Source organism: Chenopodium quinoa, unplaced genomic scaffold (genome assembly GCF_001683475.1).
Source record: "Chenopodium quinoa cultivar QQ74 unplaced genomic scaffold, ASM168347v1, whole genome shotgun sequence".
NCBI classification, from domain to species: domain Eukaryota; kingdom Viridiplantae; phylum Streptophyta; class Magnoliopsida; order Caryophyllales; family Amaranthaceae; genus Chenopodium; species Chenopodium quinoa.
Genome location: NW_018744092.1, coordinates 5,291,495 through 5,304,370, shown reverse-complemented (window position 1 = coordinate 5,304,370; position 12,876 = coordinate 5,291,495). Strand labels below are relative to the sequence as shown.

General features: G+C 33.2%; 1 protein-coding gene and 1 pseudogene across 3 annotated transcripts in view; one reads left to right on the top strand and one right to left on the bottom strand.

The window, feature by feature from the left end:
- The window catches only part of LOC110692006, a 29,754-nt gene extending 26,838 nt beyond the window's left edge, over positions 1 to 2,916 (bottom strand). For all 3 annotated transcript variants that reach the window (XM_021868997.1, XM_021868998.1, XM_021868999.1), the window contains exons 1-2: positions 2,370 to 2,916; positions 71 to 797 (exon numbers count right to left, since the gene is read on the bottom strand). In XM_021868997.1, the coding sequence (XP_021724689.1) occupies positions 71 to 797; positions 2,370 to 2,707 (1,065 nt within the window). In that variant the 5' untranslated portion in view covers positions 2,708 to 2,916. The remainder of the gene's footprint in view (positions 1 to 70; positions 798 to 2,369) is intronic.
- A 3,487-nt stretch (positions 2,917 to 6,403) lies between these two features.
- Positions 6,404 to 10,433, top strand: LOC110692008 (annotated as a pseudogene).
- The last annotated feature ends 2,443 nt before the right edge of the window (positions 10,434 to 12,876 follow it).

The window sequence follows — 12,876 nt, the reverse complement described above, 5'->3', positions numbered from 1 at the left end:
CTAGCAAGCTATAATAGAAAAAAAGGGTTATGATAAAATGAAGTCATCATTACTACATGCAGCAACTTACATCTATGGGATCATCAGAAATGCATGCAGCAATGGATGCCCATGGTAGAAGGTGAATGTCATATTCCCTAGAAGCCTTGGCTGCAAAGGATCCAATCCTACTGGATGATGAAGCCATGGCTTGGACTATGTAAAAGGTGTCTGTCCGCTTCTGAATGGAGCTTCCACTAACAGCTTCTGTTACAAAATCTAACTTAAAGGAATCCATTTCAAAGGTAGAGATGCTGGACAGTTTAGACAATCTCAAAAGCAACTGACGATGTGAAATTATGTCTTCATCTGCTGAGCTGACAGAACAAGAATAGAGTTTCCTCGGCACTGTCTCCCCAACATCCCATACATACATTTCAATTGACAGCACACTTTTAAGGAATAGCAAAGAAAAGACCCCTTCTTCATAAAGCTGAGTAAACATAGAAGAAATATCATCTTCTGAGTATGCCTGCCTTGAAAGCTTACTTTCCGCAGCCTGCTCTGCATTTCTCAGAGGGAAACGAAAGAGGGTTCCATTGAAAGTACTTTTCATATTGCAACCAAATGCACAATACGGAAAGAACTGATCTTTATAGTGCGATAGTGCTGAAGAACTGACATACTCTATTCGCTTTCCTGGATTTGACGCAGAAACATTAGGAAGATAAACTCCTTGAGGATCAAACAGCACCACATATTTACCACTTACAAAAGATGGTAGGTCTGTCAAATGGTACACTGAGTTGAAGCCAACCCTGACAAAAAACAATAGCAATCACTAACAAATTTCGGCTTTTCACAATACTGAAATGACAAAGATAAGTACTTTTCCAACCGTGTTTTGGAAATTGGGATAAATGAAGTTCAGGACATACAACCCATGTCAATAAGGGAAAGGTGATCGGAGAGGGACTCCTGTATAATTTCTAGTCTATTCTGTATAAAAATGGGGAATACTTTTTCTTGTTTTCCAGATAAGAAAATAGACTTTCATATAGTGAAAGAAAGCAATATTCAAATGTATTAGCTATTACGTCCCTCTTTCTTTCACTTTCACTTTCACTCCACCAAGTTAGCGAGCTCTAACCTCTCCAATAACTTGAATCTTAAGTAGTCTCAATGCAAAAAAAAAAAAAAAAAAAAAAAAAAAAAAAAAAAAAAACCATTGACACGAACTTTGCACTATAAGAAAAATTAAAACATCAACCACTTTCTACACTAAACAACACAAAATTGCATCGAAGGCTTTAGGTTTGGCAAAGTAGATGTTGTTGGATCTTGGGTGTATGAAGTGGGCAACTTCATGTTATTGGATGTAGAAAGTGGGTAACTTTGAAGAGTCACATTGACAGCCCAAACATTAGGCTCTTGTAGAAAAGTATCCCTTCAGCTCTAATGAAAATACAAAAAATGCAATCCACTCCATCACCATAAATTACATAGTTATAAAAATAAATAAAAAAATCAATTCGGATTAAAAGCAGATTGTATCAAAATGTCACAATGGACATTCATTAATTATTTATCTTGACTTTGGTGCTATGAAATGGAAACTTGTTAAGTAATTTGCTTTTTATCTCAAGAGTCAAATGAGGACAACTTTTTAATGCTCCTAGTTAGAGAGCATACAGTTACTACCATGCTTACTGATTGTTCCTTGGTAATTAACAACTCAAACAAGTCATAAGAAAGGCTCAAATTGATGAACCTAGAAATATTGTTGCACTATGCCACCTGTTAGTATGATAAAGAGCTTGACCATGCCTTGTAGATATCATGATCTAAAAGTAGGGATTGAACATCCATAGAAGCTAAGCATCCATTGGCAGTGAAATTGTTAGTCAGTTCATATAGATGAATATAGTTGACCCGTCATTGTTTGACAAGCAAATAGCATAGATACGAAACACATAATCTAAAGCAACAACACCATAAAACATAAAATTAAAATCTTGAGTAAAACACAAGATGAAAAACAATCACACATTCACACTACAATGCCTACTAGCAAAAAAAAACCTCCGATTCATAGTATTGCTCCAATCACTTAGCTTATATAAATCTAAAATGCAACTCCAATAGAACCTCCACTATTCCTAGCATTATGTTTTCCCCAAGTAAATTCGATCGTGTAGTACATAATCGTTTTCGGGTTGTAAACTATACCAGGGCAATAATACTTGTTCATGGCAAGTAATAATTTGCACCAATTCAACAACAATCTCAATTCTACTAATCAATATCATATACTAATCAAAATCAACCATAATGAACATGATCATAATATTTCCAAGAAAGTAACAAGAAAAGAAGAAAGATGAACTCACCCAAAGCGGCCAGTCTTCCAAGCTTGGCTATGCTTAGTACTACCACCAATTCTAGAAATACTAACAAAATCATCCTCAGTAAAAGCAGCATCATTGTAAGCCAAAAGAGCTGGACCTTGCCACTGAGCCAAGCTGTTTGATAGCAACGATTCGCCGCCATGGGAGCGGCGGTCCAAGCAGAGGCAGACCTTAGTGGCGCCGGCATCGTCGGCATTCTGAACAAGCTCCTTAAGCACCGTCGTCCCCTCAGGGTAGTTCACCAGAACTTCCCGAATTCGGCGAGTAAGATCGACTTTTTGCCCAAAATCCTCCAGAAAAATGGAATCGGAGGAATCCATTGGAATTTTTGGTGATCGGAATTGTGGAATCGGAGTCAAATCATTGGAATTTGGAAGATTTTGATTGAAATTGAATCAAAAGTGAAGTGATTAGGGTTTTGAAAAGGGGGAAAATTTATCAATTGCAGCGACGTGTACTCGGAGACGGAGTCCAAGCATTCATCTTGTATCAATGAATTCTTTCTCCACCATCTTTGTTAACTTTTCAATCAAAGAAGATAAAAGAACCTTATAAAAAGCTTGATGACCCATTTTATATTCGATCTCACTTTCAATTTAGCAACTTATCTGATATAGAAATTTTAATAATAGAGCCGGTGTACAATAACTTATTATGCACCCAATCATCTAGTATTGAAAAGGGATTATATCATCCAAAAATTGACTATGTAAATGTATCATTCAATAAGTGAATTTATCATTAAAAAAAGTATCAAACAGAAATTAAATCATTCGAAAGATAATTATATCATCCAAAATATAATTATATCATCTGACTAAATTGTTTAAAATACGACTATATCATTCAAAATATAACTCACAAAAAGATAATTATATCATCTAAAAAAGGATTATATCACGCAGAATATGACTATATATTCACTAGTTTTGTGCCCGGAATTGTTGATAAAATTTTAGGATAAACGTTTTGGCTTGAAAGTTAAATATGATCTTATAATCCTTTTGATAAGCAATATATTTAAACATACGATATCATATTAACTTAAAATTATTTTTTTCGAACTTAAATTATTTTTATAGAACTTTAATATATTAACTTGAAATTATTTTTTTCGAACTTTAATTTTTTTTGACATTGACTAAAATTATTTACTGATTAAAGCTTATTTTTAGCCTATTCTCCATTATTTTATAAATAAATTAAATATATTATAAATAAATCTTATTTTAAAAAACTTTTTAAAACGAATTTAAGGATGAAAATAGAATCGAGGTATAAGATATTTATTAAAAGTTATGATTAATTTTGTATATATGAAATATTAGAATTATATCGATAATAAAACTTTATACAACATTTTGTTAAAAAATCTATTCAAAATTCGCTTACTTAGCATCATATGTGTCACAATAATCCTATCATATCACTAATAAATAAACTAGAACATCATATGTGTCACAACAATAATCATATTATATCACTAATAAATAAACTAGAATGCAATTATCGCGTGGCCTGACTATATTAGTGAAGTGATAGTGAAGTTATAATATGATTAAGAGTGTCAAATATTGGATTGTAAACCAGATTCATACAAGATCTAAATTTTTAGCGACCGGTCTCTTTTCTTCCTCAATAACAAAACCCTACACGACCTCAAAGAGATCAGATTTCTTGTGTAATACGGAGTAGGTCTCAAAAATACACTGACCCCCATATATAAATATACTACTGAAAATCGCTCCTCTTCTTCCTCCTCTCTCATCATTCACGTACGTTCAAAATAAAAAAAACACACGCAATGCTCTGCTCGTTGCTCCTGCCGCTGCCGACGCCGCATCGCCACCACCGGCGTATACAGAGTGGTTTAAAATCGCAGAACGTTTACTTTAGTTTCTTGGTACTCAAGATCGACCAAAATTCACCATTCTTTTTTTTTTTTTTTATAAATAATTATACTGCTTATACTATGGTTGTGGTTTAAATTAATTTGTTAGTTTACTTAAATTAGGGTTTTATAATTATTTATAGACAATTCAGGTTTTATAATTTTTTTAAGGTGCTGAAATTACTTTTTTATAAATTAATTTATTTATTTTCGTCAGGAAAATAACTGGAATTCTCTATTGAGGTACTGAAATTCGAGCATTTTCCAATATGGAAGATAAAGATGTAAGTTTGCATTTCTGATTAGTTTTTCATATTATTGCAATTATATATATATATATATATATATATATATATATATATATATATATATATTGTTGTTACACTAATATGGCATGGTACGATGATGCTACAGGAAGAATGTGGGGGGAATATAAAACAGTCGTTAGCACAAGTGTTTAAAAGGTCTCTTAAAGCAACTTTCCCGAATGAGGCTTATGTACAGCCGCTAATCGCCATTTGTAACGAAAATTTTGGTGACTACCAATGGTAATGTCACTTTGTGTGATTGATAAGTGTAGTTAATTTAATTTTTGTGGTAAGTTTTTGATAATGTTTTTTTTTTTTTTTTTCAGCAACAATGCTATGGGTTTGTTTGGCAAAATTAGGAAAACAATGCCTGAATTTAAGTTCAAAGTTTTTCAGTAATGAAATGTTTTTTTTTTTCAACACAAATAATTTTTTTTATTTTTTGTAATTACAATATAAAAATTTTTTTTTATTTCCTTGGAATATGTAGGCTATCATGAAAAATTTGCCCGAATCGGATATGATAGAGAGTTGTTCTGTTGCCGGACCAGGGTTTGTGAATGTTGTCCTGTCAAAGACTTGGCTAGCTAAGGTGATTGGAGTTTATTCGCGTTAACTTTCAATTGTATCGTTTGGTTTTTGTTTTTGTTGCATTTGTATTAAGAATTTGGAGATGTTATGCAGAGTATACAGAAGGCATCCAGACATGGGCTCCAAAATTGCCAATCAAGAGGGCAGTAGTAGACTTTTCTTCACCTAATATTGCTAAGGAGTTGCATGTTGGCCACTTGAGATCGACAATTATTGGGGATACTATTGCAAAGATACTCGAGTTTTCTGGTGTTGTTGAGGATGGGTGACTGGGGCACACAGGTATAACTGGCTTTGTAATTCTGGTGTTATACTCTTATCTTATCATTGTGTCATCTACCTTGCTAATTAGGCTTTAAAATTTTCAAAACTGTCTTCTCACTAGAAAAAAAATAAATAAATAAATAAAACAAATTCGTTGGGTTTTAGTCTTGCAATTTTAGTCTTGCAATTATAATCGCGCAATGTCTTATATGTGTGGTAACAATATCTAAAATATTAAGGAAAAGTAGAAACTAATACTTAGTTACAATTTTTTTTTGTGTTAGTTGTTTTGTTTTACTTATCAATTTCGAAATTCCATTATATTTTTGCTTTCACATGTATTTAAACCTTTGGTTACTAAATGTAGTACGGCATGCTGATGGAGTTTCTATTCGAGCAATGGCCACAGTGGGAGGATGACAAAGAAATTCCTATCAAGGACCTTCAGGCAAGTGAAAATTGTTTGTAGTTACATAGTAGTAGTGTCATATCTGTTGTAAATCCTTTCTTCTTCCAACTTTTCGGTCTTTGGTGTTTTCATATGTTTTGTTTCTGAACTATTATGATCTAACAATCATGATTTGCTTAGTGTTTGTTTGGTTGGATGTGTAGGAAATTGAAGAGTGGAAGTAGTAGTGGGTTGCAAAATTATGAGTATTATTGCGTGGGAAATTGGTTACATTTGCATGAAACTCCTAGTATTTATAGTAGTGTATATGTCGGTTCTTTGCTCCCACCGACATACTACTACATAGCTTTCTTTCTACTTCACTCTAGAACATTCTAGGTGATAACTATCTAGGACTTTCTACTTGGTTAGATATTTATCCTAGATATTTTCTTAAGCCTTTTCTAGAACATTTACACAAGATAGATTAAATCTATTAACTAGATATTTCAAGAATTTTCTAGATTAGCGTATTTTTAACAGGATTTGTGTTAGATGCCTACATATGGTTTGTTCTCTTTTTTTGCTCTGCATTGTTTTAAGATTTATGATCTTGTTTGCTTAATTGGCCTGTGATAAGCAAACTAGTGGATGCAGATTTTGACTTGGGAATATACTTGTTGTTGTTGTTGTTGTTTTTTACTTGCTTTGTTTTTAGGACTTCTACAAACAATCCAAAGAAAGATTTGACGATGATGCCAGCTTCAAGGAAAGAGCACAAAAGGCGGTGGTGAGCCTTCAGGTAAACAATTGGACTTTTATTTTACGTTTGCTAGTTTATTTTAAAGTTGCTTAAGAGCTTGTTTGTCTTTGCTGATTTAGTCAAGTATGAGTATTTTTTCTTTATTAGTGCTCTATGTTCATTCTGCTTGTACTCAAAGTGGAGAACCTAAGTATCTGAAGGCATGGGCTCAAATATGTGAAATAAGTCGTAGGGAATTTCAGAATGTTTATAATTCTCTCAAATACACATAGAGGAAAAGGTATTCTGTTAGCTCTATCCATACTAATGCTTATTATATTTTATTATCTTCTATATTATTTCTATAGTTTGAGCTCTATGCTCACCATCTGCACATTTTCCTGCACAATTCAGGGTGAAAGTTTTTATAATCCTTACATTCCAAGTGTTTTGGAGGGTTTGAGGAATGAAGGTCTGATTGAAGAAAGCGAAGGAGCTCAGGTTATACACATTGAAGGAAAAAAGATACCTCTTATTGTTGTTAAGAAAGATGGTGGTTTTAACTATGCTTCCACTGATTTAACTGCTCTTTGGTAAGTTGTGTGTTTTTGAAATTTTTTTCTGTTTGATTTAACTATACAGCCTATGGTTTTAAAAGTGCATTATTGCCATGACTCTTGTTTGTCTTCCCAAAATTTCCATAGCCTCCTGTGCCCTTTTTAGGCTTTGTCATTTGCGTGACTTTTACCTCCGAAATGACTGTTATTTTACTAATTTCAAATAGGTACTGCCTAAACGAAGAAAAAGCTGAATGGATTATATATGTAACTGATGTTGGTCAGCGTGAGCACTTTGAAATGGTCTTCCATGTAAGTATGCTTAGTATACGGTGTGATTGTTGATATTATCAGTGCCTCTTTTGGAGGCTTTTTTTAGTACATTATCCATTTATTATAATTTTTATTCAAGGATTAAAGCATAACCTCCTTTTTCACTGATTTTATTGAACGTAATTCTTTACTTATTTGTAACAGTATCTGATGCCTTGTACTTGAGTGCGTCTTTTACTTTTGTGTCTTGGTTAACATCTGTAATTTGTTTAACAGGCAGCAAAGCGAGCAGGGTGGCTTCCAAGTGATGACAATACATACCCTAAAGCTACTCACGTGGGTTTTGGTCTTGTGTTGGGAGAAGATGGCAAGCGTTATCGTACTTGATGTAATGAAGTAGTTCGTCTGGTTGATGTACTTGATAAAGCAAAAGATCTGAGCGAAGAAGCACTTATTAAGCGAGGTGCTACAAAATAGATACGAATTTTGCCTATTTGATTCCTTTAATTTGAGCATCCTGTCTTGTGAATGTATTTTATTTCCTGGTGGTCTTAACTCTAGAAATTACCGTCTCTATATCTTAATATTTAATTGTAGCTTACCCAACCAAATTAATCTCCAACAGGTAAAGCAGCGGAGTGGACTAAGGAGGAACTGGAGGAGACTGCTGAAGCAGTGGGATGTGGAGCTGTAAAGTAAGTATTTGATTTCCTTTTCAAAGTCCCTTCCATGATACATTTATTCATTGCAAATTTGCATCACTTTCGAGATGTGTATGACCAACAAGTATTTAGTTAGTTACTATGGTAGGACAGGATGATCTAAGCTTCAAGGTTTATGACTGAGTTGTAACTTGGAACCTAAAATGCTCACCCTAAATTCTCGAGTAACCCTGTCACGCCTTAGTTTTTCCAATTATTTCATATGAACAAAGCCTACAATATCATGAATTGATAGTTAGGAAACTTTCATCAGCTACTTGCCATAACAGCCTTCTAGAAGAGGTTTTGTTTTACTAGACCTTTCACTTTCACACTTTCACACTTTCACCTAGCTCACCAAACTCTTTACATTAGCTTGCTAGTCCACCTATGTTGTTTTTTACTCAGCAATACAAGTTTCCTGCAGAATACCCTACTGTTCCTTTTGTAACATATGGTGCACTATTGCACTATAGGCTATAAGATTCGGGGTAAACTCTTTGTGCCATGTCTCTTGATTTATAAATCGGCCAATACCGCTGTCATTCCCCTCCTATTTTTCTATTCAAGGCAAGCCATTTCAGCAAACTAAGTCCCTATAATGCCCGCTATAAATTGACATGATTATTGTGTTTTTCCCCATGTTTGGGCACACATATATGTTTAGCCTTTTGTAGCCAATCTTGCTCGAAGGTCTGCCTTTTGGGCTGGGCTGCACCATTTGAACTTCCTGGTATTTGTGACACTTTAGTGGCACTAGGGTGGTGTACTGATGGAGACACTGAGTGAGTAGCAAGTACTTGAAATAAGCAATTTTTGTGAACACTTTCATAAATCTTCACATTGTTTGTGGTCAATTTTTTACTGCAACATTGCCTAATACGTGTTTGATGCAGGAATTTTATGGTACTTGTTCAGACTCTGATTGAATTCCATTGATTACGTATATGTTTGTTGTAATGATTTTTATATATCTTTTCTCAGGTATTTTGATTTGAAGGACAATTGATTCACAGATTACACCTTTAACTTTAAGCTGATGCTTAATGATAAGGTGCTTCTTGTCCTCTGTGATATTGACCTTCTCTTTCTCTGAATTTTTTATAGTTTGCATTCTCATTAAGTTTGCATTTCTTGTTGAGCTATGTTGTCACAATGAAGCTTTGTCATTTGCATTCTATATTTTGGTGGCAGGGAAATACTGCTGTTTATTTGCTTTATGAACATGCTCGAATTTGTTCGATTATCAGGAAATCCGGTAAAGACATAGAAGAACTGAAGAAGGTGAGCTATTTTTCTCACTTGGCTTCCACATCACATCCAGAAAATGTGGTGAAGCTTTTAAATTTTATAGGCTAGCTATTGTTTTGCATGCTTGCTGTCTGATGACTTTTCGGCTTGTTTACTGCAGGTTGGGGAGATAGTTTTGGATAATGCATATGAGCGTGCATTGGGGCTTCATTTGCTTCAGTTTTCTGAGGTAAATATTAATTTTCAGAACACCTTTAGAATGTACTGGTTGCTTTAATCTTGGCACTAAACAAGGTCTCGAAGTAATATTAGTTGTGACATACCGGATGATGTTTGCTTTTCTTTTATTTCAGATTGTTAAGGAGGCTTGCTGCAATCTGTTGCCTAATGTAATTTGCAAGTACCTGTATGATTTATCAGATGATTTCACAAATGTCTATAAAAACTGAAGGGTAAATTTATAATAGAATCAGTTTTTTTTTTTTCTCCTAAAGAGTGTCATGTCTAATTTAGAGCCTCTTCCCATTGGTGGGACTCCAATTGAGTTCCAAAAACACCTTAAACAAACCCAATTAAATGAGACAGGCTAGTCGGGTCTTCAATTTGGGCCATGTTTTGACGGGTTTAATTCATGACTTCCAGATGAATGGCTCAGCAGAAGAAACAAGCAGCTCTTGTTATGTGAAGCTACAGCAGTGGTAATGCGGAAGTGTTTTGAACTTCTTGGCATTACCCCTGTCTACAAGATATGACAATTTTAAGTATTAACACTCTTTCCTCAACAACACTTGTCAAATCTCAACTCCTTGCGGAAAAAAAATGTACCCTTCATTTTTTAAGCTGTAATAATTTTTTTAAATATATAGCATTGGATTTTGTTCAATTGTACTAAATAGAGCATACTGATTTGTTCAATATGCGTGAAATAGATACAATAAATACACACATTTTGTTCAATATAATTGGTTGGCTTCACTTGCTTAACACAAAATATACTAAGAAAAAACTTATGGAAACTTGCATCAATTCCAAGGTCTTCTAGGTCAAAATAATCATTCATTGCAATCTCAATAAGTATTTTAATTTGAATTTGGTAATATTGTGACAAAAGTTTACAATTTTAAGAAGGTTTTGTATCAAGGTGAAAGTAAATCTAAGCTACGTTTAGCACCTCCTTTCCTATTCTATCAAATTTTAATTTGGCCAGTTGTGTTTCATAACATTATCAAATGATATATTCAATAATATTTTGTGACCCAAAAAGTAAATATAAAATCTTGGGTTGTGTTCTCTTCACTTGATATAATGGAGTATTTATATTAAACTTAAATTATCATTATTATGGAAATAATTAATTAATATTAAATTTTTTTTTTTAGGACAAAATAAAATTATTTTTATTGAACTTAGTTTATTAAATTTAAATTTAATGTATAAGTATTTAATTTAAATTGAAATTAATTTTTAGTTCATACTAAATTTAAATTTATTTTACCGAATATCATTTGTTCAAGCCTCAAGGAGTAGAGACCAAGACCTTTGCCATGGTGACTAATTAATAATGTTATGGCTAACTTTTTATTTCTTTATTTTGAGGGGAGGTTATGGTTAGTTTGATGCTTCATAAGTTCATATATAACTGACTTACTATTAAAAAAAAAAAATTCATTAATAAATTTGTTCGACTCCTTCAGTTTTTTGTTTTTCTTTTTTTATTTTTTTTTATAATGCATCACTTTAGATTTTGCACTATTTTTATGTTACCTTTGACTTAATTTTTACACTACTATATAATGTGTAAACATGATCACAAATTATATTGTAGTGCGTTTTCTATCTGTCCGGCCACACCGTATGGTTGGGGTTACTGATTCTGGGGTTACTTGGTCGGTTAGCGTGTTTTCTGTGTGACTAGCCACACCATGTGGCCAGCTGACACACACCAAAACACTTAACGGGTAACCCCTGATCGATTGAGTAACCCCTGACCGACTGAGTACCCCCTGAATAAGTAATCCAGGCCACACGGTATGGCCTCCCACATATGAAAATTTGTCATTATATTGTTGGATTTTTTACAATGTCTACTTCATAATATAGTTTTTTTTTGTAAATAATTTTTACTAATATCTAATTAAAGATATTAATGGTCATAATTTTGTCGCAAGTGTGAAAATTCAAGCGGTGCTTTAAAAAAAATAGAGGGAGTAATAAATTTATTGAATATTAGGTTCTATTTCCTTCACCTAAAAAAATTGTTGTAATACTTCATCTAAAGTAAGAATAAATTTTAATTAACAAGTTATAACAAAGTTTTAATCATTCAAAATAAGTTTATTTTGACTAATAACTTACAAAAGGCAAATATTACGTATATAGTACTCCATGGTTCATATTATTGAACGCAGGGAGATTAGGTTGTTGATTAACCTCCTAATGATCAAACAAATTTATAAATCCTAAACTAAATCCTAAACAAGGAGTCGAACCACAAGGAACAATAATGTTAGATTGTTCTCGATCTAATTCTTAAGCTATGCCAAATTCGATTTATGAATAGAGGACACTACAACTACACTGACACAAATATAAAGAACAAGGTATAATAAAGTTTACTAGGGGCAAAGATCCACTTTGAACAATTATTAAGCTGATGAGAATCTATTTGATAACTAATAATCATGCAAAGAAAGTTTTAAAATGGGAATTAATCAAACTCAAGAGCAATATCTCAGATTACTATCCTAGATCCCTCTATGAGTAGGCACATAAAGGAAATTCAACCAAAAATACAATCAAATATATCAATTTAAATTCACAATCCGTTGCCAAATTATAACTAATATGCAATTAAGTTTGCTATCAAGGGAGATCTATAATCCAATCTAAAACAAAACAACATGCCACCATCAATTCAATCAATTTAATCACACAATCATCATCAAATTTATCTCAAATAACTCAATTAATCATTACAAAGCTTTCACTAAACACCTAGTAGAAAGAAAACTACTCAAATTAACATGATGAACACAGCAATTAAATAAAGTATAAAGAGAAGAGAGAGTAAGAAATGCTCATTGATATAAAATGGAGATCTTCAAATCATCAAATTCCTCCTTTGATTATCCAAAATCCATGAAAACTATTGTGCTTATCACTTTCTCTCTCTAGAAATTGAGAGTTTCTCTCTCTAAAAACCTTAAACCAATCTAAAACTATTGAAAAAATGAATTCCTCCCTCTAAAATGACCAAAAAAAAAACATAAATGTAGCCCTACTATTTTGCCTAGGAAGCTCCACAAAAAGTCAAGCAACGGGTATAGGAGCCAGCGCTCTAAAAGTCCAAAGGTCGTGTGCGAGAACTCCTAGTTGTAGCAGAAAAAGGCAGAATAGTTCTAGAAAATTTAGAGCGGGAGCTCCTCTAACCCTGCGCGCCCGCTCCTATTGTATTGGACAAAACTACTCAGATTCAAAAAACATATCTCCCCCGTTTTACATCGGAATTGGGCATATGACCTGT